The sequence below is a fragment of the Anolis carolinensis genome, chromosome 2, assembly GCF_035594765.1.
Source record: "Anolis carolinensis isolate JA03-04 chromosome 2, rAnoCar3.1.pri, whole genome shotgun sequence".
In the NCBI taxonomy this organism is placed as follows: Eukaryota; Metazoa; Chordata; class Lepidosauria; order Squamata; family Dactyloidae; genus Anolis; species Anolis carolinensis.
In genome coordinates, this window is record NC_085842.1 from 43,302,923 (window position 1) to 43,329,472 (window position 26,550).

The 26,550-nt window shown below is 38.7% G+C and overlaps 1 protein-coding gene and 1 long non-coding RNA gene across 3 annotated transcripts; one reads left to right on the forward strand and one right to left on the reverse strand.

Annotated features, from left to right (window-relative positions):
* Positions 1 to 1,128: 1,128 nt before the first annotated feature.
* LOC134295988 (uncharacterized) lies at positions 1,129 to 7,085 on the reverse strand. Its single transcript, XR_010002532.1, has 2 exons — positions 6,868 to 7,085; positions 1,129 to 1,650 (listed from the first exon to the last, which is right to left on the reverse strand). It is a non-coding gene; the product is annotated as an uncharacterized LOC134295988 (long non-coding RNA).
* Positions 7,086 to 7,114: 29 nt separating this feature from the next.
* kbtbd8 (kelch repeat and BTB domain containing 8) lies at positions 7,115 to 24,827 on the forward strand. 2 transcript variants are annotated; one of them, XM_008105403.2, is made up of 4 exons: positions 7,115 to 7,202; positions 13,424 to 13,637; positions 15,808 to 16,922; positions 20,660 to 24,827. In XM_008105403.2, the coding sequence occupies exons 2-4, from the start codon at positions 13,489 to 13,491 to the stop codon at positions 21,121 to 21,123; spliced, it is 1,728 nt and encodes a 575-aa protein (XP_008103610.1). In that variant the 5' UTR covers positions 7,115 to 7,202; positions 13,424 to 13,488; the 3' UTR covers positions 21,124 to 24,827. The 2 variants fall into 2 exon arrangements, with proteins under 2 accessions (XP_008103610.1, XP_008103609.2); XM_008105402.3 differs by lacking the exon at positions 7,115 to 7,202 and having other exon boundaries at positions 12,436 to 13,637.
* Positions 24,828 to 26,550: the final 1,723 nt, after the last annotated feature.

A 26,550-nucleotide genomic window follows, 5' to 3' on the forward strand; every position in this document is an offset into this window, starting at 1 on the left:
AGTGTAGATGCACCCATTGTATTTGTCTGACCCTGCCTGTTAGTGTCTTCTTCACTTGCCTTCCTCTTTCTGCTATTTCTTCCCAAAGGCTAAGTAGCAAAATCCACATTTTTACTGTAATTTCCTCTTTATCGGAGGGGCAAGCATTACAAAGGGAATTTCCAGTGGGAAAAAGTTTCCTTTCTGAGATAAAATTAAATTATCTATATCTTCGTATTAGACAACACTGGCCGTTGCATCACCTCATTTTAGGTACTAATCCGCAGGGCCTCTGACATTAGGAGATAGGGCTTCAGGGTAGAGGGACTTGCCATCTCATAAGGACAAATATCTCAGAATGTCATTTGCTACAAGGCATGGGTTGTCGGTGTTCTTCCTCCACTTTCATTTTTATACAGCGCCTGGTCAATTTCACAGCCCATAGCAATACTGAATGGGGAAATTGGAAACCTGCGGAATCGATTTGCAGTACTGAGCGTCTATTTTCTTTTACAGCTCTCTCATCAGAGCGGCTATCATTCCCATGTTATGTGGCATTATTATCGAAAGCAGCCTGGGTATTGCTGATAATTGCTACGAGAGAATGAAGCCCTTCTCTTGGAGTGGTAATGGAGCCACATTGTTGCCATCAAAAGGTGTGAGCTCTTTCTGCTTCTGTAGTTTCAATATTACATGGAAAGATTAATACGTAAATTATTTAAAATTATAATTTTCTGAAAGAGCATACATGCAGAATACTTTTTTTCCTCTAAAAAGAACAGTCCTCCAGAGGTTGTTCTTCTAGGGTGCATCTCCATAGTGGAATTAATGCAATTTGGTACCACTTTAGCTGCCAGGGCTCAGTGCTATGAAATCCAGGGAATGTTCATTTGGTGAGGCACCAGCACTCTGTGGAAGAAAAAGCTTTGTAAAACTATAATTCCTATGATTTTATAGCCATGGCAGTTAAAGTGGTATCAAACTGCATTCATTCTAGGGTAGATGCACCCCCAAAGCCAGTTGTGTGCACTGTACTGTGCTCCATTTACCTGATAACGAAGGCAAAATGCATTCCAGATGCTCAAGCACATCTAAATCAAGTTACTTGCTTCTAGAATTTAAATATTAAAGAATAGACATCTAAATATGTAACATTATTATTTATTTTATTGAAAGTGTATATAAAGTTTTCATTTTACATAATGTACCACATGTCACTGTTCATATAGTGCACATTTTAACACTACTTTACATTTTTTTTGAAGTTCCCTCTAAAATTCTCCCTCTTTCTCTCCTGCCCTAAGAAAAAATATTTTAAAAACCTAACAAATAAAATGGACTTTGCAGCTGAAGACATTGTTGTTTATTCGTTCAGTTGCTTCTGACTCTTCGTGACCTCATGGGCCAGCCCACGCCAGAGCTCCCTGTTTGCCATGGCCAGCCCCAGCTCCTTCAAGGTCAAGCCAGTCACTTCAAGGATACCATCCATCCATTTTGCCTTTGGTTGGCCCCTCTTCCTTTTTCCTTCCATTTTCCCCAGCATCATTCTCTTCACCAAGCTTTCCTGTCTTCTCATTATTTGGCCAAAGTACTTCATCTTTGCTTCTAATATCCTTCCCTCCACTGAGCAGTCGGGCATTATTTTCTGAAGCATTGACTGGTTGGATCTACCTGAAGACATATTAAATGCAACATTAGATATTGTCTCAATTATTGGACTATATTAAAATTTCCCTTTCAGACTTCTAGTTTTAATAATATTTTATAAATCTTCAAACCTCTCAATTGTTCACATTTTCTTCCTTTTTAATATAAGGTGCATAAAGTTCCCAGTAATTTCAAAAATGTCTATTGATTTCTCTTTTATCACACAAGATAATTCATCAATTTCTGCTCTTTCCAGCATTTTCATAATACAATTTTCTCTTGAATGTAAGTCTGTATTCTTCCACTTTGGGGCATGGAATATTATTGATGAAAACATCATATAATGTAATATTTTATGTTTAGCTTTTATGTCTGCTCTGTGTGAGTCAAGGTCAACTTTAGTTTAAAAAATTTATTGAATCAGCCAAATATTCAAGGACATCCCAATCTTATTATCGTTTCATACCTTCTAGGATTTGACTTTTAATTTTTAAGATGTGTTTGCAGTACTTTCGCCTGAGAGAAACCAATGGAAGATGTAAATAATGAGAAAGGAAAACTCACAAGGAACATAGTAAAGATTCTTGTTAATCAGTTCAAAGACCTTATCAATCTAACCAGGGTTTTTAGAGGCACATTTACACTGTAGAACGAAGGCGGCTTAAAACCACTGGGGCCCCTTCCACACAGCAAAATAAAATCCCACTGTGATATCTGGCAGTGTGGACTCAAATAACCCAGTTCAAAGAAGATATTGTGGGTTATTATATGGCTGTGTGGAAGGGCCCAGGGTGAAGCCTCTCTTGTGACTCGTGCACTGATTCTCATCACTAGGTATCGATAAAAGTGGAAATATTTCTCAATGACAGAAGTAAATATGTCAATGAAATAGAAATTTATCAATGGGAAAAGCTTCAGCCAAATAGCCACAAGATAGTTTCTGTAGATTTGTTCTCAAGTTGAATTTGTTTGTAAATTGGAACAGGTATATTTTTTTCAGCGTACCTACAACCATATACATATTGTGTGTGTGTGTGTGTGTGTGTATGTGTGTGTGTATGTGTGTGTGTGTGTTTTGGATAGCATAGGGGAGAGTTAATACCCCCATGGTAATTGTTTTGCTGTCTGTGCCTCTGTTCAGAAGATTTCCCCTTACTATCTGCCCCTGTAATAAGTGGATTTTGAAAGTTGGCTTGTTGTAGAAACAAGGATTGGTAATAACGCTTCTTTGGAGAAACCATTTCCCCATGATGACTCAAAAAGGAACGAATTCCCTTCCAAGGGGTAGATTTCTCTCACTTCCTGTTGTCCCACCCTTGTTGGTAACTGTGAGTCGTTTCAAACAGTCTGCTGAATGTCTGCAAGGCTGGGTCTCTGCATGGAAATTACGTGGAAATTCATGTAGTTTGGAATAGTTCATATTTTAGGGGTTACGATTTTTCATTAACACCAAGGTACCTGGGACTTAAATAAGCTGATTTATTGCCTCGTGAAATTGTTTTACAAAACTGATAGTTTCTAGCCTTCATTTCAGTTTCCAAACTTCAATTTCATTTCTCCTCTCATCTTTGTAGAATGATCTTAATCTGGTCGTCAATTAATTTAGAATGTAGAAATACTCTCTGATTTGGTTGCTGCTGTTCAGCAACAGCAGGTAATGAAACAGAATGCCTGGTTTGTATTACAAATATATTGTGGTTCTCCATATCCACAGCTTCAGCACCTGGCTTCAACTAATCACAGCTTGAAAATATTTGGAATATAGAATCATAGACTTGAAAGAGACCACAGGGGCCATTTAGTTCAACCCCCCGCCCCCATGCAAAAAACGCGCAATCAAAGCACCTGACAGATGGCCACCCACCCAACCTCGGTTTAAAAACTTCCAAGGAAGGAGCCTCCACCACACTCCGACGCGGAGGGTTCCACTGTTGAACAGCTCATTTGGTTAGGAAGTTCTTCCTAATGGTCAGGCGGAATCTCCTTTTCTGTTTTTTTTTCCTTTTTGTATGCTCTTTTCCATACTCGTATGTTGTGGACTCCACTTTGTAGCCCCGTTTCTTAAGGTCAGTTCTACATCTCTTGTTGTTAGAGCACAGTCTGTTCAGCACCTTCCAAGTTGACCAGTCTCCTGCGTGCCCAGGGGGGAGTTTCTGGTATCAGCCACTGAGGTTCCGGGTTTTAAACTGCCACTTATGGACTCTCTGTAGATCTTAGGAAGCTATTTCTTGATTTAAGGCATTGGCTTGTTGGCTGATATCCGAACAGAGGATGGTCCAGAGATGTCAATGCCTTGGTCCTTTCATTTCAGGCTATTACTTCACAATGGATCTCAGGTGGTGCAATACCAGCTAAACAGTATATTTTATCCAGTGGTGTAGGAGGTAAACATCCTGTGATAATGTGGCATGTCTCATTGAGAACCACATCCATTGTTTAAACATGGTGAGATATATACCACACTGGGCATGTGTATTCAGCAGCAGAGTAACAAAATGCAAGGGCAGAAGCCTTCACTGTGTCTGGTTGGGATCCCCAGGTTGTGTATTGAAGGTGAAAACTGAGGAAATTATGGAAACTGTGATGCCTCCCACTAGTCCATCTAATCCAGTGTTTCTAGGTGTTTTGGACTTCAACTCCAAGAAATCCTAGCCAGTTTACCAACTGCTATGAGTTGTAGGAGCTGAAGTCCAAAACACCTGGAGCCCCAAAGGTTGGAAACAATTCGTCTAATCCAAGCTCAGCCACAGAAACCATGGAACAGGAGCAAAGACAAAAAACTGTGTCATTCTTAGATATTGGACTTTATATGAACAAAACTGTTTATGATGACCAAGTGAAAGTTCAATTAGTGCGAAATCCAGACTCCATAGCCAGGATATTTATTTCCTGTGGATAAGAAGAGGAATCTAAGTTTTCAACCCAAATGGTTCAGCAGATTTCCCTGGTTAGCCCACTCATTTCATGTACAAGGTGCACTCTGTAAGTACGGTGTGATGTTTGGAGGAGAACTTGGGGTAATGGTTGTCATCAGCAGCTTGATGCATTGATTGCTAAACCATTTGAGAGATGCAAAAATGCAACTGAAGCATTCAATTGACATGAAAAAACAGAGTACCATTAGAGCAACTTGTGCTTGGCTGAAATCTTCTAGCTAATTCACAGTGGAAAATGTCTTGCTGTAACCCGTCATCATGATAAAGGAAATAAGAAGAAAGCAGAAAAAACAGAAACTTCTGCCAGTTGTGGAAACTATTGTCCTTTGTGGCTGACATGAACTGGCTTTAAGCGGTGGCAAAGATTCAGTGAAGAATCACCAGTGAAGAACCTTTGAACAATGATGGTAATTTCAGGGCCTTGTTGAGATCTCATGCCAGTTCAGGAGACACTGGCCTGAGAAGTCATTTCAGGGGGAAAAACCCATGCCACACAGCCTCTGAGGATGCCTGCCATAGATGTGGGCAAAACGTCAGGAGAGAATACTTCTGGAACATGGCCACACAGCCCGAAAGACATACAACAACCCAGTTTCAACCCTTCCTGAATGCTTTTTTTTCTGGCTACAGGCTTATCAAATCTTTATTTTGCCAAACACTATGCTGATAATCTAGGACACTCTAATGTGGCCTCCCAAAATTACAAATGTAAAAAATCCCAGGATTATTATTAATTTATTATTTATTTATATCCAGCTTTTCTCCCATGGATGGGACTCAAAGCAGCATACAGGGCTAAAACAGCAAGGATAAATATACATTCCATTCCAGACATGAACCAATCAGGGCTAGTGTCATGCCAAGGGGAGGCAGAATATCACCTGCTGCCTTGTCTCTTTAAGATCCTAAAGGGGTGGAGCTTAGCCTTGGCTCCTGCCAGCCTGAAATGGCAGTTATTTTTTGTCAGATTTTGTCAGTTGGTGAAGAACTGGAAGGAAGTGTAGGAAGCAAAAGGAGCACAGAAATTCACGTCACATCGGAACTGTACCCAGATTAGATATAAAGCCATACACTACAGCAATAGAGAAAGTCATGACAACATTGTATTAATCACCTCAAAGCTACAAAGAATCCAGTCATGACAAGACTTCATACTGTGTGGCAATATCTATCCAGAACTTAAAGATTTCTTTCCTCACAAGAGACTTCATGGTGGCAATAAGAGGAAAAGAGATCTATTTTGTCTACCAATAAAATATTTCGTTTTATCAAACACAGTGTCCGATCTGTCCTTCGTGCTATGGTTCCTTCCAGTTCATTTAGTTCAGCAATGAGGCAGAACAGCTAGCTAACACCTCACAATGAAGGATTTCCCCAAGCAGGAAGCAGCCAGGCTCTGAAACTGCAAGGCTATTCAATGCCAGTCAAGGTGGGCAATAGCAACACCCACACTCGCCTCAGACAGACAAGAGTTCTTTCTCCCACCCTGGACTTGCCACAGATACTGATGTTTTTAAAAGATGCTCTTAGGATGTTTTAGATGTTTTTAAAGATGTTTTTAAGATTGTTAGATTTTAGCCTGTTCTTGTAAGCCGCCCCAAGCCCTAGGGGAGTGGCGGCATATAAGTTTGAATCTATATATATAAAAGGATAAAAAAAAAATCGGCCTAGGACAAAACAACAAAACTACACATCCCAGAAACACAAAACTTGGCAGCACAACCCCTCATCCATGCCTCTATGTTCATACAACAAAAAGAAAAGAAAAATAAAGTCCTAATTAGAGGGAGAGGAATAATTGTTTTTATCCAATTGCTGCCAGTTAGAGAAGGCTAAGCTCCGCCCACTTGGTCTCCTAGCAACCTACTCAGCCCAGGGGCCAGGCAGAGTTAGGCCTCACTTAGGCCTCTTCCACACTGCCTATAAAATACAGATTATCAGATTTTAACTGGATTATATGGCAGTGTAGACTCAAGGCCCTTCCACACAGCTATATAACCCATTTATAATGGACTTAATGTAAGGTAAAACCTTTACCCTTTACCTTAACTACCACCAATTCCTCAATACTTTATTTCCCATACCACCATACTTCGCCACAGCAACGCGTGGCTGGGCACAGCTAGTAATAAATAAATAAATAAATGAACCTCCCATGCCTAGTTTCCAACAGACTTCACAACCTCTGAGGATACCTGCCATAGATGTGGGCGAAACGTCTGAAGAGAATGCTTTTGGAACATGGTCATACAGCCCGAAAAACTCACTGCAAAGCAAACACTAAAGTCCAACAAAAACTTCATACCCCTGGTAAACAGATTCCATAGGACTGAGCTATGGCAGCCAATACGGCCTTCAACTCCACTCAATCCATCCTCCTCCTTTGGTAAGCAGAGCGTTGCCCAGCAACAGTACTCCCATTCCCAGGATGCACTTAGCCGGGAAAAGAAGGAGCGTGGCTGAGGCACAGGAACTACCGCTCCCAGGGTGCACTTCGCGGGCCTTCTGAGAGGCGGTTGGAGGAAGCGCGGGCGCGTGCGGGGCGCGGGCGCGAGGGGGGCGCGTGCGCAAGAGGGAGGGAGGGAGGGGCGGAGGGGCGCGCGCTCTGAGGCCTGCAGGGCGGCTGCCGGGTCCACAGAGGTGATTCTGACCCAAAAGAGGGGACGGGTGGGCCTTTGAGCCGGACTCCTTCAATGATCATCTCATTCATTATGTTGGGAGGAGGCGAGGCAAACTCTTTTTTTTTAAAGTTACCTTCCCTATGTACAGGATGTGTGTGTGTGTGTGTCTTCCATAAAAAAAATGTACTAGGCTTCTTATAATCACTGTAGTTACTATTAGCTGTTAAAGTGTTAATGTGTGTAATTCTATGTATTTTATACGTGTGAGTATATTGGGTGGGTAGATGTGCATAGATATGTATGTGTATATATATAGAGAGATGTGTATGTAAGGATATGTATTTGTGAGTATATGTGTGTTTTTCTAGACCTGTGTATTTATAGATATGTATATGTGTGTGTGTGTGTGTTTATAGAGTTGTGTGTATGTAAATATATGTATTTCTATATTTGTATTTGTGTAGACATGTGTATAGACATGTATATGTGTGTGTTAATATATATAATTATATATGTGTGTATATATGTGTGTGTGGGTAGATAGATATGTGTATTTATAGATACAGTAGAGTCTCACTTATCCAACACTCGCTTATCCAATGTTCTGGATTATCCAACACATTTTTGTAGTCAATGTTTTCAATATATCGTGATATTTTGGTGCTAAATTCATAAATACAGTAATTACTACATAGCATTACTGCATATTGAACTACTTTTTCTGTCAGATTTGTTGTCTAACATGATGTTTTGGTGCTTAATTTGTAAAATCATAAACTAATTTGATGTTTAATAGGCTTTTCCTTAATGTCTCCTTATTATCCAAGATATTGGCTTAACCAACATTCTGCCGGCCCCTTTATGTTGGATAAGTGAGACTGTACTGTATGTATGTGTGTATATATAGAGAGAGAGATGTGTGTGTAAATATATGTATGTATATCTGTGTGTATATATATATATGTGTGTGAGTATATGTTTGTGTAGACATGTGCATTTATAGATACAGTAGAGTCTCACTTATCCAACATAAACGGGCCGGCAGAACGTTGGATAAGTGAAAATGTTGGATAATAAGGAGGGATTAAGGAAGAGCCTATCAAACATCAAATTACGTTATGATTGTACAAATTAAGCACAAAAACATAATGTTTTACAACAAATTGACAGAAAAAGCAGTTCAATACACGGTAATGTTATGTAGTAATTGGTAATTTAGCACCAAAACATTACAATGTATTGAAAACATTGACTAAAAAAACATTGACTACTAAAGGCCAACTGTGTTGGATAATCCAGAATGTTGGATAAGTGGAGGTTGGATAAGCGAGACTCTGCTGTATGAATATATGTGTGTATGTGTATATATAGATATGTGTATGAAGATATATGCATTTATATGTGTGTGTGTATATATGTGTGTGAGTATATGGGTATGTTCATGTAGTCGTGTGTATTTATAGATATGTATATGTGTGTGTATATAGATATATGTGTATGTAAATATATGTAGTTATATGTGTGTATGTTTGTGTAAACATGTATATCTATAGATATGTATATATATATATATATATATATATATATGCGTGTGTATAAACATGTGGTTGTGAGTACAGTATGTGTGTATGTTTGTGTAGATATATGTGTATTTCTAGATGTGTATATGTGTGTATAGAGATATGTGTGTATGTAAATAAATGTATATATATATGAGTATATGTATATATACTTGTGTGTGTATACATGTATTTTTAGATCTATATACATATTTGTGTGTGAATTTATATGTGTGTGCATATATGTATAAATATGTGTATATGTATATATTTATAGATGTGTGTGTATATTTATACAGGTTTTTATCTATGTGTGCGAATATATGTGCAGCACACATGTCTGTAGATATGTGTATAGATATGTATATACAGTAGAGTCTCACTTATCCAACACTCACTTATCCAACGTTCTGGATTATCCAACACATTTTTGTAGTCAATGTTTTCAATATACCGTGATATTTTGGTGCTAAATTAGTAAATACAGTGATTACAACATAACATTACTGCGTATTGAACTACTTTTTCTGTTAAATTTGTTGTACAATGTGATGTTTTGGTGCTTAATTTATAAAATCATAATGTAATTTGACATTTAATAGGCTTTTCCTTAATCTCTCCTTATTATCCAACATATTCGCTTATCCAACGTTCTGCCGGCCCGTTTACGTTGGATAAGTGAGATTCTACTGTATTTGAATACTATGTATCTGCATGTATATGTGTGTGTGTATGTGCATATATCTGCACACACACATATGTAGATATGTGTATATAAATTTTATTTATGTGCCTATGCATATAGATATTTGTGTAGATATGTATATATTTGTATGGCATATGTGTGTCTATATGTATATATTTGAACATATTTGTGTATATATGTGTGCATATTTATACATACTGTGTATGCATATACACGCATATACATATCCTTTAACAGTTAATAGTAGCTATGGTGATTATTTAAAGGCTAAGTAAATGCATTTATTTTCAAGAATAAATGTTATACTCCTGATTTAATCTGAATTTCATATTATATCTTAAATTGCTATTGTTCAAATTGTCGCCTCTGCTTAGTAATGCACAGCTTGCTTTGTTGATCACAGAATTGTAAACCTCCCTTAAAAGTTTATTTTATAATTTCAAGCCACTTCTCTACCATTTGAATCTTTAATTTCTTTCAAGTATATATGTATTTTAGGGGGGGAAATGCAACTCCTCCCTTTCTCTTCTGTATATGTTGACAAGTTCAATTGGGCTTATGGATGGTCTGTATTAACTGTGTGAAAACCCATGGATCGAGGGGCCTTTTGGTATTTTAGCATTTGTTAAAATTACTGTTTTTGGGGATTATGAATTCTTTTTTAAAAGTTACCTCCCCTGTACAGGTTGACAGGTTGTGTTTCAGTTTATTGACTCCCTATGGCTTGCATTCTGTTGGTAGTCTCAACTAGAGCAGACACATTATTATTATTGTTATTATTATTATTATTATATTTATACCTTGCTATATATCTCCTAAAGAGGACTCAAAGAATCCCATTCATTCAGTTATTACATTTTGAATCAACACAGAGATCAATGTAATGGATTCATTGTATCTACTGTAGTTTGGACTAAAAGAGGATTTAGGACTGCATCTATATATGAATGTTTTGATCGTTTGTGTGTTAATGCATCTGTCTCCAAGATAAGCGTATTTTATTGGTCCTTAATAGAGTTGCTGAGGAATAAGATAATAATCCTAAAAACATTGATAGAGGAATAATATGCAGCTACAGGGACTTGTTTCTGAGTAGACACAAATGGGGTCATGTTTCAAATTGTTCTACATTTGGCGATGTTTCCTTGTGCTGAGCTTGTGTAAAATTACATCCTCAATGGATTAAATTCAAATGTGTGTAAGACTAAACAATTTTGCTTAACAGGAACAAGTCCTTTCTCCATTTTTGTTTCTCAGATAGCATGAATATATGTTGAAATTGGGGTCTTCTCCTTTGTGTTATTCAGGAAAATCCCAAGAGGGAGACTAGATTGTGAATTTATGCCATAGATGTGTTCAACCCTAAAAGCACTATTTCTGTAAGAAAGGGGTGCTACCAACTTTTGCATCTTGGGGGCACCTACATTGTAGAATTAATGTAGTTTGGCACCCCTTTAACTGCCATAGCTCAATTCTGTTGCCTCTTGACTTAATGCTATGGACTCAAGGGAATTAAAGTTTGGTGAGGCACCATCTCTCTTTGTCATAGAACATTAAAGTCCTTCTAAAACTAAAGCTCCTATGTTTCCATAGGATTGAGTTATGGCAGTTAAAGTGGTATCAAACTGCATTCATTATACAGTACATGTACCCTCCGTCTCAAAGGTCCTATCAATTTCCAGCATTAAAAGATAGAAATGTTTGAGTGGATGACTACAATAGGTTTGTAAAGAATTCATGGACCATATGGTGGAAGTAGGAGTCTTCCCAGTTAGGATACAGTTAAGCTGTTTTTTTCCAGTTTGCTCAGTTACCTGATTTCTAGCACTTTCAGACACCTCATTGTCCCACTTCTGGAAATGTTGCTTGTTTGCTTGCTTTAACAAGCCAAGCTTTATACTTCAAATGTTCCTAGTTGTCATTTTACCAGGAACTCCTTGCAAACTATTTAGTCTTTGTTTTCTTTCTCATTCTGTGTTAATAGCTGATACATAATTTCAAAAATAATTGGATGGAATGTAATTATGTTAGGAATATTTTCAATCCTGTCACAAATAATGACATCTGGAGTACATGGTGTACCCCATATGTTGTTTTTGTCATTTGATTACATAAATTAGCACATTTCTGCTATGATGATAAAAGCCAACATACCAAGCAGGCCTTGTAAAGTTTTACCAGCCTTGTTAGCTAGCTTGTGGCATACAGAAGATTGGGCAGCAAATCTTGCTTAATACAGATTGGCTTCTCATAGTAGGCAAGTGAGTAAAGTTCAAACTATGAATATAAAACGTGAACCAGGTGTCACATTTTGAGACTAGGGTACTTGTGTCCAAGCATGTGAGAATTCAGCTACTGCTGCTTGATATTTAAGATATGAGAAATAGAATAGTTATTTTTAAATTGCTTCCAAACTTGTAACTAAACTTTTAAATTTATTTTCAGTGACAGGATGAGGAATTATCTGAACTGTCTTTGGGCTGAGCTATTATAATGTTCCCTATATGCTCATGTATAAGTTTAGAAATTTTAGTCAAAAAACCAGCCCCAAAATCTGGGTCAATTTATCCACAGGTCAATGTGAGCATGGTAGCAAAATACATAATTCTGCCCCCCAAATCTCTCCTCGATATGGGATTGATTTATACATGAGTATATATGGTAGTTATGCAGTGGAGGTTACCCACTATGGGCTACCCTGTATGGTTCAGAATTATCCTCTTTCCTGCCTGCATCCTACCTCAATCTTTTTGTCCCTTTCTTTAATTAGTAGTGTATCAGGAAGCATGCTGCCTTTGTAGAGATTGTTGTGTTACAACGCCTTGGTGTCATTTGCTGAAATCTGGCTTCTTCCATTTGCGAACCTGCCACTGTTTATAATTAATCAGCCATAAACCAAGCTCCGGACATGGCATGCAACAGCAAACTTCCCTGAGTCCCTCCAGGGAAGAGGGCAGGGTATAAATAAATAAATAAATAAATAAATAAATAAATAAATAATTATTATTATTGACTGCTTGTATCCAAATCCACAACCAGGACTTGACAATAGCGGTTTCTGTATTTCCCATCACTTAAACAGGAGTTGACAATTGTTATGAGACAATTGTGTTGTCTATTTTGGGTTATGGCTTTAGTAGCAAACTAGTTAATGTAAGCAACGATTTATCTGATGGGTAAGGAATTCCTGGTGGCACAGTGGGTTAAACCCTTTTGCCAAGCAGGACTGCTGACTCGAAGGTTGAGTTGCTGACCTGAAGATTGCTCCAGTTTCATGTGGGGTCATGAGAGAATCTCCACATAAGGATGGTAAAAACATCAAAACATCCCGGTGTCCCCTGGGCAACGTCCTTGCCAATTCTCTCACACCAGAAGCGACTTGCAGTTTCTCAAGTCGCTCCTGACACGAAAAAAATATCTGATGGGTGATCATCATACTTTGTATTGTTGGAAATTGGAGAAATAGCAACACTTGATTAATGTCTAAGTGTAGAGCAAACAAAACCCAGGAAAGGGTAAGAGGCAAAAATCAGTCGTAATTCCAGATAGAGTTAACCCATTGAAATAAATAGTCCTTGTCAGTCACCACTTAAAATACGTCCCATTGATTTCAGTGGGTCTAACATTAGCTTATGGCATTCAGTCTTTGTTTCCATGACCGATAACTGTTCTTATTGATTTTTTAAAGTTTAATATTTTAATTTTGTGCCTTCGTTTCCATGTAAGCATCTGCCTCAAGTAGATTGATGAAAAAAGATATAAGGCGAATCTTCTTCAGGCTAGTATGTCATGTAGTCTGTGGGAAACTCTGGGGAAAAAATCTTAATATCAGCGGGCATATCTTAAGATACCTCTGTGATTAATAATTGCCTCCAGTGGTCACAACCTGTGAAATATGTCTTGTTTCTTGATCCATTTGTCAACAATAACTTTTCCTTATGTTGCATACTAATTTTATTTCATTTATTTCACCAGAACAAAGCAAGTTTTCACAAACATTGAACAGAACTCCTTCTGCAAGTCCCCCAGCCAGTGGTGGGATGGATCCTTCCCATGCTTGCAGCATTCTCCAGCAGCTCAAAACTATGTATGATGAAGGGCAGCTAATAGATATTGTTGTGCAAGTGGATCATGGGAAAACCTTTTCCTGTCATCGGAATGTTCTTGCTGCTATCAGTCCTTATTTCAGGTATACTGCAGTCCATAACTAGACCATTACTTTGATATAATGCACTTTTATAATAGTTGGTATTATAGGTTTCACACATCAGCCACAGATTCGGAAGTAAACAGGATAGCATTTCCACTTTATGTTCCAAATCGGACAACCATAGTTACCGTTTTTATCAGTTTGCTTCATTGATCGCAGTATGAGACATCAGGTTCTCATATTGTCTTGTTGTTGCTTAGGATTTGTAGCAATGCAAATCCTAAGCAACAACAAATTATTTGTCCCCGAAAGAATCGGTCATATTGCACTTACATTTGCTGTTTGTAGTAAGATATGGAGAAGAGTCCTTTCTTGTTCTAAACTTTTGTGATCCTGAGGAGTATATAGATGGTTAAGTTTGCTCTTCATCCCAATCTATTATAACTTCTGCAGATTAATGTGCTGTTTCAAACATTGGCTGACTGGGGGCAGTCTCTATACAGCTTAATTAAAATTACTAGCTCTTTCTTCAAGGCTATTTGTTTTCCAGAGTATTAGTTCCTTTTTCAGCAATTTATTCTCACTTGGGACCTTTTCACATGGGGCTTTTTAGCACCTTTTTGCCGCCTTTAACCATGGCAATGGATGTTCTTTGATGGGGCCTCCTGGTGCCATCAGATGACACATGGCAGGCCCTGCCCATTTTTCCTCCCAGAGTCAGTAGGGAAGCACCAAAAGGCGCTTCCTCCCAAGTATGGGAAGGTAAGCGTGTTTTAGGTAGCTCTGATGGAGCTACCCGCATTTTAGGGCTAAAAAGCCTGTGGGATGGTAGAAAGGGCGGCAGGGTAAGATACTGCCCTTTCTGCCATTTGATGGAGGGGCGGGAAAGAGTGCCAAAGCACCCTCTCCTGCCTTCTGTGTGATGAGAGAAGGAGGGAGGGCGTGCAGGGGGCCCTGAGCCACCTTGCACACCTTCCTCTTGCTGGCAAAAGCAGGAAGGTCACAGTCCCTTTGGGCCGTGTGAAGAGATCCTTAGTCCAAACCTCAAAAAAATTAGGCTTATTTTCAGTGGGAAAAAAATGCAAAAAGGAAGGTGCTTTCAAGCATTGCGAGCTACTCTCATTGCATCAGAGCTCATCAAACTGGTCATTGTAAATACCTGGGCAGATATGCTGCGAATTAATCCTGCTCTCATGTACCATTTTGTATATCACTCATTGAGCTGCAGCTGCTTGCTAGTATAGGTATGCACTTATAGTGTTTGAGTTTGGCATATTCAGCTTGATGAACTTTCTTAGCTATCTGATGTTGGGTTGCCACATTGTGCAGCTAAACATAGCTACAAACTAATTGGCATGCAATACTGTTAACAGCCTTGTAGGCAGCTCATAATAATTAGGCAATTTCTCTCAGGTGGTTACCAAACTCACCTTACATGTTGCAATCTATATCCTAAGCAGTAGGTTTTATGTGCAAATTAGCTGTGACTGTCATCTGCTACTGATGATTATAGTAAAAGATCATTGCGGGATGGGTGAACAAAATTACAATTACTTTGAATTGTCTGAATAGCAATGACATCAATGGCAGTACAATCATCCCTCCACATTTGTGCTTTTGAATTTTGTGGATTTGATTATACATGGATTTGATTATAAATGTTCTTTCTAGGAATTTCTGGTCTCCCACTGTGACTCTGTAGCCATCTTCCTTCAATCATGCTGGAGGACCTAGAGATTTCTAGAGAGAACACCTCTCTAGGAATCTCTAAGCCAGTGATTCTCAACCTGTGGGTTCCCAGGTGTTTTGGCCTACAACTCCCAAAAATCCCAGCTAGTTTACCAGTTGTTAGGATTTCTGGGACTTGAAGGCCAAAACATCTGGGGACCCACAAGTTGAGAATCACTGCTCTAGGTTCTTCAGTGGATTGCTACTGTCAGCTTCCAGAAGAAACTGACTGTAGAAGAGTGTTGAAAGACCTAGATATTTGTAGAGAGGTGGTCACTCAGATAAAAAGTAATAGAATTTCTTTATTCGCCTTTTTTGCTTTCTCGTGGATCCTATTTCCCTAACAGATGTGCAGGACTGACTGTAAAAGAATTACAGAAATGAGTCTTTTTTCAGAACAACCTACTGATAAAAAGTTTAGGCTTACTGTTGACATATTAACAAAACTTTATAAGTGACTGTGTACATCTTCTTTTTATAGATCAATGTTCACTAGTGGCCTTACTGAAAGTACCCAGAAGGAAGTTCGGATTGTTGGTGTTGAAGCAGAGTCCATGCATTTAGTACTGAACTATGCATATACCTCCAGAGTAACACTGACAGAGGCCAATGTCCAAGCTTTGTTCACTGCAGCTAGTATCTTCCAGATTCCTTCTATCCAAGACCAGTGTGCTAAATACATGATCAGTCACTTGGACCCGCAGAACTCAATAGGTGTGTTTATCTTTGCTGATCACTATGGGCATCAGGAACTGAAAATCAGATCCCAAGACTACATCCGAAAAAAGTTTCTGTGTGTCACCAAAGAGCAGGAGTTTCTTCAGCTGAGGAAAGACCAACTAATAAGCATCCTGGACAGCAATGACTTAAACGTTGACAAGGAAGAGCATGTCTATGAAAGCATCATAAGATGGTTTGAACATGAACCCAACAAAAGAGAAGCCCACTTGCCAGAAATTTTTGCCAAATGCATCCGCATGCCCCTGTTAGATGAAGCATTCATAGAACAAATTCCTCCAATGTTTGCACAGGCTATAGCCCAAAACTGTGTACAGAAAGGACAAAGTAGTGCCAACGGCTATACCCAGCGGCTTGGGATGACTGCTTCGGAAATGATCATCTGCTTCGATGCTGCCCACAAACACTCAGGAAAGAAGCAAACAGTGCCTTGTTTAGATTCTGACACAGGGAGAGTCTTCAAACTATGCAAGCCACCCAATGATTTGCGAGAAGTGGGGATCCTTGTTTCACCCGATAATGACATTTACATTGCTGGAGGGTACAGGCCAAGCAGTAGCGAGGTCTCCATAGACCATAGAGCAGAAAGTGACTTCTGGATGTATGATCATTCGGGCAATAGATGGATCCCCAAGGCTCCACTGCTTCGTGCCAGGATAGGCTGCAAACTTGTTCATTGCTGTGGTAAATTGTATGCAATAGGAGGCCGGGTTTATGAAGGAGATGGACGCAACTCACTGAAATCAGTGGAGTGCTATGACAGCCGAGAGAACTGCTGGACAGCTGTCTGTCCAATGCCTGTAGCAATGGAGTTTCATAATGCTGTGGAATACAAAGAGAATATCTATGTTTTACAGGGTAAGACGTTTGTGTGTGGAGGAGTATTTGGTAAAGATTCATCAATTAATCTTCTGTTTCTGAGTCACTTCTTGTTAATGGGAGGATGTGCTCATCTCCTACAGTACAAACACAGAAAGTTAAATCATTCCATGGATTTTAGATGTATGTTTTTACTCATGATAGGGGTCTAATGTGGTGCTGTTAAGTGTTTTAGATCATGTGTTCTTGAAGGTTTCATGGCCGGAATCACTGTGTTGCTGTGAGTTTTCTTGGTTGTATGGCCATGTTCCAGAAGTATTCTCCGGATGTTTCGCCCACATCTATGGCAGTTATCTTCAGAAATGGTGAGATCTGTTGGAAACTAAGCAATTGGTGTTTATATATCTGGAATGTCCAGGTGTCATTCTTTATTTACTGTCCTGATTGTAGAGTTTTTAAAATACTGGTAGCCAGATTTTGTTCGTTTTCATGATCTCCTCATTTCTGTTGAAATTGTCCACATGTTTGTGGATTTCAGTGGCTTCTCTGTGTAGTCTGACATGGTGGTTGTTCGAGTGGTCCAGCATTTCTGTGTTCTCACATAATATAATGTGTCCAGATTGGTTCATCAAGTGCTCTGTTATGGCTGACTTCTCTGGTTGAATTAGTCTTCAGTGTCTAACATGTTCCTTGATTCATGTTTGAGTACTGCGTTTGATGGTCCCTATGTAGACTTGTCCACAGTTGCCCACAGGGCCAGCTGACACCTCCCAACAAAGGATTCCCCAGGCAGGAAGCAGCCAGGCTTTGAAGCTGCAAGGCTATTCAGTGCTTATCAAGATGGCCAACTGCAACATTCACACTTGCCACAAATAGACAAGAGTTCTTTCTCCCACCCTGGACATTCCACAGATATATATATCCCACTTGCCTAGTTTCCAACAGACGTCACAACCTTTGATGATGCCTGCCATAGATGTGGGCAAAACATCAGAAGAGAATGCTTATGGAACATGGCCATACAGCCTGGAAAACCCACAGCAACCCACTGTTTTACATCATAATTGATAACACAGAAGAGAGTGAAGTGGTATATCTGTAGTTGATATGAACTCTTTCTGTGAAAATTACTGGTGTAATGATTGTGGGCTTTAAAAAACCGTTTCTCTGAACAGCCAGCACAGGAGGCACCTGATTTAGGATCATGGTGATGCTCTCTCTTCATAACATGACCCTGGTCCTGTCTGCACCTTGCCACAATAGTTAATTTTAATTCTTGTGCACAATAGCTAAACACGTGATTTCACATCTGGTTTTTTCCTCTGGACACATTTATTTTATTTTTCCAAAATTTCTTGGAGTTTTTCCAACAAGTTGCAAGGCTTCTAGTGAAACTGTACTAGTTGCACAATTCAGTCCTGTGAACTAAAAGATCTTCTGACTGTTCAGATCTATAAAGGAACTAATAGTTATTATTTTATTTGTTACTCGCCTCTCGTCATGGCTCGAGATGGGATACAACACAGTTAAAATACATCACCATAAAAACCTGTGACAGACTTGCTGAAAAATGAAAATTCCAGGTCAGCACTTGATAGAGTTGAGACAATTTGTGGTTCTCATGTTAATATGAAAGTTGTGATTTATGAGTCTTTGTTAAATGTCCAGTGGAACAGGACATGGTGACTTCATTTCACATGAGCTACTGATGACACAAAATCACTGGAGAACAGAATAAACAATGCAAAAGGTCAATGTGGATGCATATAAGTGTGGTGTGTGATTGATTGGCTTTGCTCAAACTGAAGGTGAACTGATCTTTATGCCCATACATTTTAGAGCTATTTGTTGCTTTAGAGATGTAGATGCTGTTCCAGGTACTATGTGTATGAAGATCATGAATGTTGTGTGTGGGATCTTATTTCATATAGTAGATTCAGTGATAAGGTACTTGAAATAGCTAATTACATTTTAAATTCTAAAACTTCTGTAAGTGGTAAAGGAGTGGCAGTGCCCCCCCTATCCAGCTCAGGCATATTTCTTGTGGGTGGCTGTGTTTCTGTCCTGATGAAAACATGTAGCTAATTCCCATAAAGTAGTAATGTTCACTGAATTCAATGGGATTGAAAGAGCCTTGGTATGTTTGTACCTAAACTTTTTACAGTTAGCCTTGTAAATAAGATAAAATGGGCTTGTGCTGAAATGCTTCAACAAAGGAATTTTTGCTCTGTTTTAGTAACTTACATCCTTCTGAGTCCAAAGCTTAAATTGTTGTCATCACGTAATGATTCAAGAAAGAAGAAAAAAACATTTTCAACAGTGTATTTCTATTTTGGGTTTTTCATGCACTGCTTAAGACATTGCTTCATCCAATACTATGGTGTACCAGTTATTTTCCTTCCACTATTTGTGTATTTTTCTACTTCTGTACCACTAATAGTGCCAAGGGCTGATTCACACAGTAATTCTAGTATAATTTCTTCTGGTGAAGCAGTTCACCTGGGCATTCCCCTCCACATTCAAGATAGGTTGTTGTTTGCCTAAACATGTTGTTGGTTATGCTAGTGTACTCCAGTAATTACTTCAGATTGTGGAAGTGACCACAAATGGGGAAGGAGATATTCCCAAAATGTAGCAGAAATTAAGGATTCATATATGAATGATGATAATTATTTTAGTTTATGTGTAAAAAATATTTTCTACTATTAGGTAAACATAATTGTCCTCTTTGGTGACGAAAACAGCCTTATACAATCAGTGGGTTAGGAACTCAGGGTCCTCTTGAAAATAGGGAAAGCGTGATTTAAAAAAACTTTTTATCTGAGAAAACAGCTCTTTAGGAATCTGTAGGTCCTCCAATATGAGTCTGACAAGGTGTGCTGAAGGACCTAGAGAGAACATTTTAATGAAATATGTGAATAATGAGATCCCCAAAAGGCAAATCTACAAATATGGAGAGAGAACTCTATGTGGAAAAGTAGTCTAGTTTCTCATTTCATTACTTTACTATCTTCTGATAAATTACACTAGTCAGTCCTTCATAGTCATCCATCCCTTGCTTAAAAGTAGATATTTTGTAAATCCCCAAAAGTGAACCCTGATTTGGCCATTTTATATAAATGACACCATTTTACTACAGCATTTTATATAACTGGGCTTGAACATTTTGATATCCACAAAAGTGTAACTGGAACTAAAATCCAGTGGATACCAAGAGCCCATGGTACTTATAAATACTCCTGATATAATTAGGTAGAAATAAAGTTATAACTAATGCCAAACCTGGATATAAATTTTGAAATGTAATATAAAACCAGTATTACTGGGCAATAGCCTTCCGGAAACCAACTAGGCTTGTTGTTGTGTGCCTTCAAGTCATTTCTGGCTTACAGTGACCCTAAAGCGAACACTTCACAAGGTTTTCTTGGCCGAGTTAGTTCAGAGGTGTTTGCCAATGCTTTCACCTGAGGCTGAAAGAGTGCGACTTGTCCATGTTAATTCAGCAGGTTTTTGTAACCAATCGGGGATTCAAACCCTGATCTTCCAGTGTCCTAGTTCAATATGCAAACAACTACTATGGACTCTGCTCCATAGTAAAAGATTTGCTGAGGCTCTTAAGCAACTATATCATTATGATAACCCCTGGGAATGCAGCAAGCCTAATTATTACAATGGAGCTTGCTTAGTATTATCTTAAGACAAACTAACATTTTTTTAAAAAAACTTTTTTTTTACTGGTTTCTAATAGTTTGGTTTGCCTTTCTTTCTGTCCTTAGGAGAATTTTTCCTCTGCTATGACCCTCAAAAAGATTACTGGGGTTTCTTGACTCCTATGACTGTGCCTAGGATCCAGGGTTTGGCAGCTGTCTACAACAACTCCATCTACTATATTGCTGGAACCTGTGGAAACCATCAGCGTATGTTTACCGTAGAGGCCTATGACATTGAACTGAACAAGTGGACTCAGAAGAAAGACTTCCCATGTGACCAGTCCATTAATCCATACATTAAACTTGTTGTCCTCAAAAATAAACTGCATTTGTTTGTTCGAGCCACTCAAGTCACCGTTGAAGAACATGTCTTTAGGACCAGCAGGAAGAATTCGCTTTATCAGTACGATGAAGTTACTGACCAGTGGCATAAAGTGTACGAAACCCCAGATAAGCTCTGGGATCTTGGACGTCATTTTGAATGTGCTGTTGCTAAATTGTATCCACAGTGTCTTCAGAAAGTTATTTGACTCCAGCTCCCCCCTTCCATTGGTTAAAGGCCTTAGTGACTTTGGTATTTAATATTAGTAGAAAAAAACTGTTTTTAATGGAAAAACAAGTTCAATCCTGTCAGTATTTATGTAAGCTAAAACAGATGGCTTTTCTTTTTACATGGGGATGGGTGCTCTTTAAAAGTTGGAGTGGGGAGAAGGGAATTAGTGGCTTAGTTTCCGAATGGATGTTTTCCTGTGGAGTAAGGTGAGTTATGAAGTGCAATTATCAGCATTTTCTCTGCTAATAGAGTTGTTGGATCATGCTCTAGAATGACAGTTTGACGAGAAACAAGAGTTGGGGGGTAACTATGCACTCCAGTAAAACAAATCTAACCTGAATAGCTAGGGGGAAGAGAGCAAGTTTGAAGTGACTTCTTATTTAAAATACGGGTAAAATCTGAGGCAATATCACTTGTTTGCTGTTAATAGATTCAGTGATACTAAATAGGCAAATACCCGGTCCTTATACCTCTTCTGTGTGTATAATGGTACTGAAATATTTTGTGTGTATATGTTGTGGTAGCTTCTGAAGATGTTGCAGTAGAATATGAGCTACCATTTGGAAAAGAGAAGGCCTACTTGAGGTGGCTGCATTATTACTCTTTGTGAGTTTAATGTGTCTAGTCTTCTTAAATCTTCCAGTGGCGTTAACAGCCATCATTTCCTATTGTAGAGCTTCAAAAGCATTTGAATATGGTGGTCACTCCATTAAGGGCTTTTTAAAACCCAATGGTGCTAGTACATTTTAATACATGTAAGTCAAAATGGGTCAGATGGAATTGTCAGTTAGTATTAATGTCTCTAGTCTTAAGCTTGTCTCTTGCTGCTTTGTGTGTGAATTCCTATTTTATTTGAATTTGTGGGAATTTGTAGAATTAAGGATGGGCTAAGTAAATGTAATGGCTGGTTTTTGTTTTGTTTTTTGCCGGCGGGGGGGGGGGGGGGGAGTCATTCCATCTCTTAGAAGGTTAAGCACTCAATGCACTTTTTGTCATCCTTTAGTAACTTTGACAATACAATTTGAGACACTCCTTAGCAGCCAAACGAGTCTGAGTTATCCTGCAATCTTATGTTCCCTTACCCAGGAGTCACCCCATTGAACATGGTAAACATGTGTAGAGTTGCAGTGTGATACAGCAGGACATCATATATGGTCACCACTTTGCAGTAACATGGTGTGCAAACTTAACACCTTGTCTTCCCCTCTGTTACTGTTTTGCCATGTGGTTGATTTGCAACTGGTGAATTTTGAGATAATAGTGCATTGGTATAAAAGCAGTTCTGGCTGTTTCTGTTACCTTTGTTGCGTAGCCTTCAGTTTTTTCTGTAGTAATGTGAATGTTTGCACTACTGAGCTTCCTTGTGATCCAAGTATAGTCACTCCTACAAGTCAATACCTTGTGATATTACATCAAAGTTGTATTGAAGCAACTGAATAAGGCTTTGTGCTTCCCATACCTCTAAATAGTCTTAATATGATGATTTTAAAAGGTTAGTAGTATTTCTTAACCAGTTATTCTTTTTGATGAGTAAGAAGTCGAGGAGCACAATTGCTCAAAACCAATATATGCCCTGCTTTTTGGGGGGGGGGGGGTTGCTTTAAAAGGTGACTTTTGTCCCAGCATGCCTCTCACTGCTTTTGACTTAATTAGTTGAGTCTGTCGAGCTGTGGTTCAATAGATTACAATTAAAGCAGTTTTAGTTCAGCAAATATGTTCCATTTATCCCCAGGAATGTTTTGTGTTCATATGATCCCATACGTTTTAAGTCTTGCACAATACCCTGAACAAAACTGTGAAACAAAAAGGACAATAAAGCCTCATTCTGTCACATACCTCATCTTCCAGAGATTCAGCAAGCAGCTTTTTCTTTGGGCTTCCTCATACACCATGCTGGAGGTATGTACCCTGGACAGTGAGATAAAATATTTGCAAAGTATCTGAAATGATATGGTTTTATATATTTTTTCTTATTGTAACTTGACAGCTCCTGGTATCAGGTCAATGAGGAATGTGCGGTTAGCTGCAGTTCACTTAATGCTCATTTTCCTCTTTATTACATCCGAAACACTATAGCCTCTCACTCAACTCTTGCCTCAGCAGCACTCAGATTCTCAATTAGAGAGTGTCAAAGATGCAAAACTGTGTAATCAGCCATGTTTAACATCTGACCCTGCATCTGACCCTCTATGCACCTGACTAGAAATGTAAATACCATTCAAAACGTTTATGGTAATCTTTAGCTCAGTGCTACAGCATGTGTGGTATGTCCTTACCAGTGAGTAGAAACAATGGGGAAAGATTCAAGAGCAGTGAAATTCAGATATTGTTGAATTAACCTGAGGGTTGAAATCAAGTATACTAAGATTGTGGGCTGTGTCGTCAGTGACTGCCGGTCTGCTAAATTTGATGTGATTTCTTGTGCTTCCTCTCAATGAAAGACTGAAGTTTTGATCTCTCGAGTAGAGTTACGGATTTTAAAATTTTAAAAACAATTTCTCCCTTTCTTGGGTTGCTTGTCACGTGTATAACTGTCCCATTTTCCTCCTATTTAGTTGGCTATATTTGTACTGTTTTAAGTCTTGTGGCTGAAATCTTTTTAAACACCCTTCCTCCAGTGTTGTATTAGTGGGTTTGGGGTTTTTGTTTTTGCAAAGAAAGGGTGTTATGTACCTTTCCAAACCATTCAGTTGAGATTTCTTCCCCAAGAGTTTTTGCTGCTTCTTGACAATCTTCTGTATTTATTTTGTAGAAAATTCAATCTGATTTGAAGTTTAAGAAATTAGGTTAATTCAGCAAATGGCCCTGTCATGTGATGTATAGAAATACAGTATGCTGTGGTTAACTATAGTAGGCTTGTTCTTGCTTTTCGTTTTCTTTTTATCTGCACTAAATACAAAGAACTTTTGTCTAACCATTTACATTCTGGGGGTGGAGGTTTGATGGTAGTGTCCTTGAAAGCTAACTCTTAACATTTTTGCCATGGGGAGGAATAAATTTGATTTGTATGCATGAGTAATTATTTAAGCAGTAATACTAGCTTTAGTTTTTTACATGCTTTTAAATTATCCAGTGAGAATTTACCAATGCAGACTTGCTTTTGAAAAAAAACCTGAATAAAACAATGCTGCAAAAGTGTCAGCAGATGCCGCAGTTTCACTGGCATTAGCACGATTGTGTTGATCTGTGTAGGGTTATCTTTGATCTTTCTGCTCATCTTCCTCTTTTTTGTTACTCATATTATCTTCTTGGGGTTTCACTCTTTTTTTAATGCTTTTTTTTAAGGCTTGGAGAAAGCCTGCTCTTCCTCTTGGGCTTGTTGACTTGAAGGCAAAGTCCACCAAGCAGTGCTGGTGCACATTATCCACAGCTTTGCATGTGATCCATGGAATTGAAGCAGGGCCCTGCAGCAACAGCAAAGTCTGGTGGGCTATTCCCCGAACCTGCCATGGTGCTCTGCAGGTGTCGTGCATGTGGTGTGCATAACATCAATGATCCTTGTTTTCCAAAATCTGGATAGGAATGGCGTCAGGTGCTCAGTGCTCAGGTATGTCAGTAAGAAGTACTGTAGTCCTCCAGGGGCAAACGTGTGGATTTTAAAACATTTTGCCATAATTGCACAATTTTGCATTTTTACTTAATGTCATGTTAATTTTCTTAAAATAAACTTGTCAAAGTATAGTTGGCTCTGATGTTTTTATTTCCGTTGATTGCTTTCATTAGTAAATTTCTACACAATTTTGGAAAGCTGTGCTTTGTATTAATTACTATAAACATTTTTGAGACTCCATGTTTTCTGAGGGCTGGTTCATACAAAGTTTTGGTAGCACCTTTCTTCTGCTATGCAGTTGGAGCTCTGTTTTAAGAGAATGCCTGAAATCTTCCCCACAAGCAGAAGCCACTACTCTTCAACTAAAATATGGATTTGTATGTAGTCCTGTGCTAGGGGAAATGGGTTGCATATACTTTAAAAACTGGTTCATGTGAACTGCCCATAGGTGTCATATTATGCCTGATTGTCATATGGATTATTCCTTTAGTCTTTTATAATGCCTCCACTGTGTATGCTGTGCTTTGAAAACACTTCAGCTCCCCTTGATATAAAATCAGATTTTTTTCTATGAAAAATCTACGATGAGACAATCCAAGTAAAACAAAAGATAATGTCAGGATGCACTCAATGAGAGATTGGAGTAGATTAGAGGTTTACTACAAATAACACTGTGACGAATGACATAATGGGGCGCAAGTATAATGTATCAAATCTACCTTCCTCCTTTCCAGGTTTAACATACCCAGCTCCCTAAGCCACAGTTTTGCCCATCTCCCCATAGCGCTTAGAAATGTGTTGAATTAATTCCAAATTGGCTGGAAAATGGCCAAAATTGGATCTGGAAGTGATGCTGCCTACTTCCTGCTTCAATTTTGGTCAATTTTTCATCCCATCTTGGAACGTACTCTTGTGTTTCTAGGGTACATGGGAGGACTGGGCGGGGGGAGGGGGTAAAGATGCTCTGTTTTTCAATGGTTCAAGCTGTCTGGCCACCCTGCCCCCTACAAATTATGGGTTGGGGGCAGTCTGCTGGAGTGGAATACAGGGTGAAAATTGCTCCCTGTTGCCCTCCCAAACTTCTGGAGAAAGATTTGTAACACATCCAGTAAATAACTCCTTATTTGATTTGACATTACCATTCAAAGTTCATGAATGTTCATATATTATTTCACATTAAACTATCTATAGTCACTCAGCTGTAGCACCTGTTTCTAGGACAACAAGCATCCTTTGCATAGGTTGCATTGGAAACCCTGCATGTTTTTAATCTCTTTTAAATGATGGCTTTGTTTTCTAATACAAGTAGCATGGCAACAGCCCTATAGGCTGTGCTTTACAAAGTACGAGAATGGGTTTTTAACAGAAATGTCTGTAATTTGATACATTATGATGAAGAGGATTAATGGTTTAATCAGGAATAAACTTCTTACTGCGAGGCCAGCCACAAACTGCTGGCTGAATCAAAGGGTAAGTTGCTCCCTTCTTTCACATTTTACTTGTAACAACCTATAGTTGGGAAGGGAAAAAAAATTAAGGTGCAGTGGTGTGAGAATCCTATGGGATGGGAAACCAGAAACAGGGTTGTTACTTGATGTCAAGTCAACTTTGACTTATTTATTTACCCTATAAATAAGAGACCTTCAAGTCCCCTTGTTATCAACTGCCTGCTAAGATCAAGCAAACTAAGAACTGTGGCTTTCATGATGGAATCCATCCATCTTTAGGGCAGTTTTCCTCTTTTCCTACAGCTTTCCACTTTAACAAGCATTATCATATTTTGAGTAGTCACACTGTCTTGTGATATGTCCAAAACACAACAGCTCCAGTTCACTTGACTTCCAGTGAGAGTTC

What these genes read in the sequence shown, in the direction of transcription:
- kbtbd8 (XM_008105402.3), top strand. Translation starts at nt 13,387, where the DNA reads ATGTTGCATACTAATTTTATTTCATTTATTTCACCAGAACAAAGCAAG. An exon ending in GCTATCAGTCCTTATTTCAG is followed by an intron (nt 13,638 to 15,807) that starts GTATACTGCAGT and finishes TTCTTTTTATAG; the next exon opens with ATCAATGTTCACTAGTGGCC. An exon ending in GAATATCTATGTTTTACAGG is followed by an intron (nt 16,923 to 20,659) that starts GTAAGACGTTTG and finishes TTCTGTCCTTAG; the next exon opens with GAGAATTTTTCCTCTGCTAT.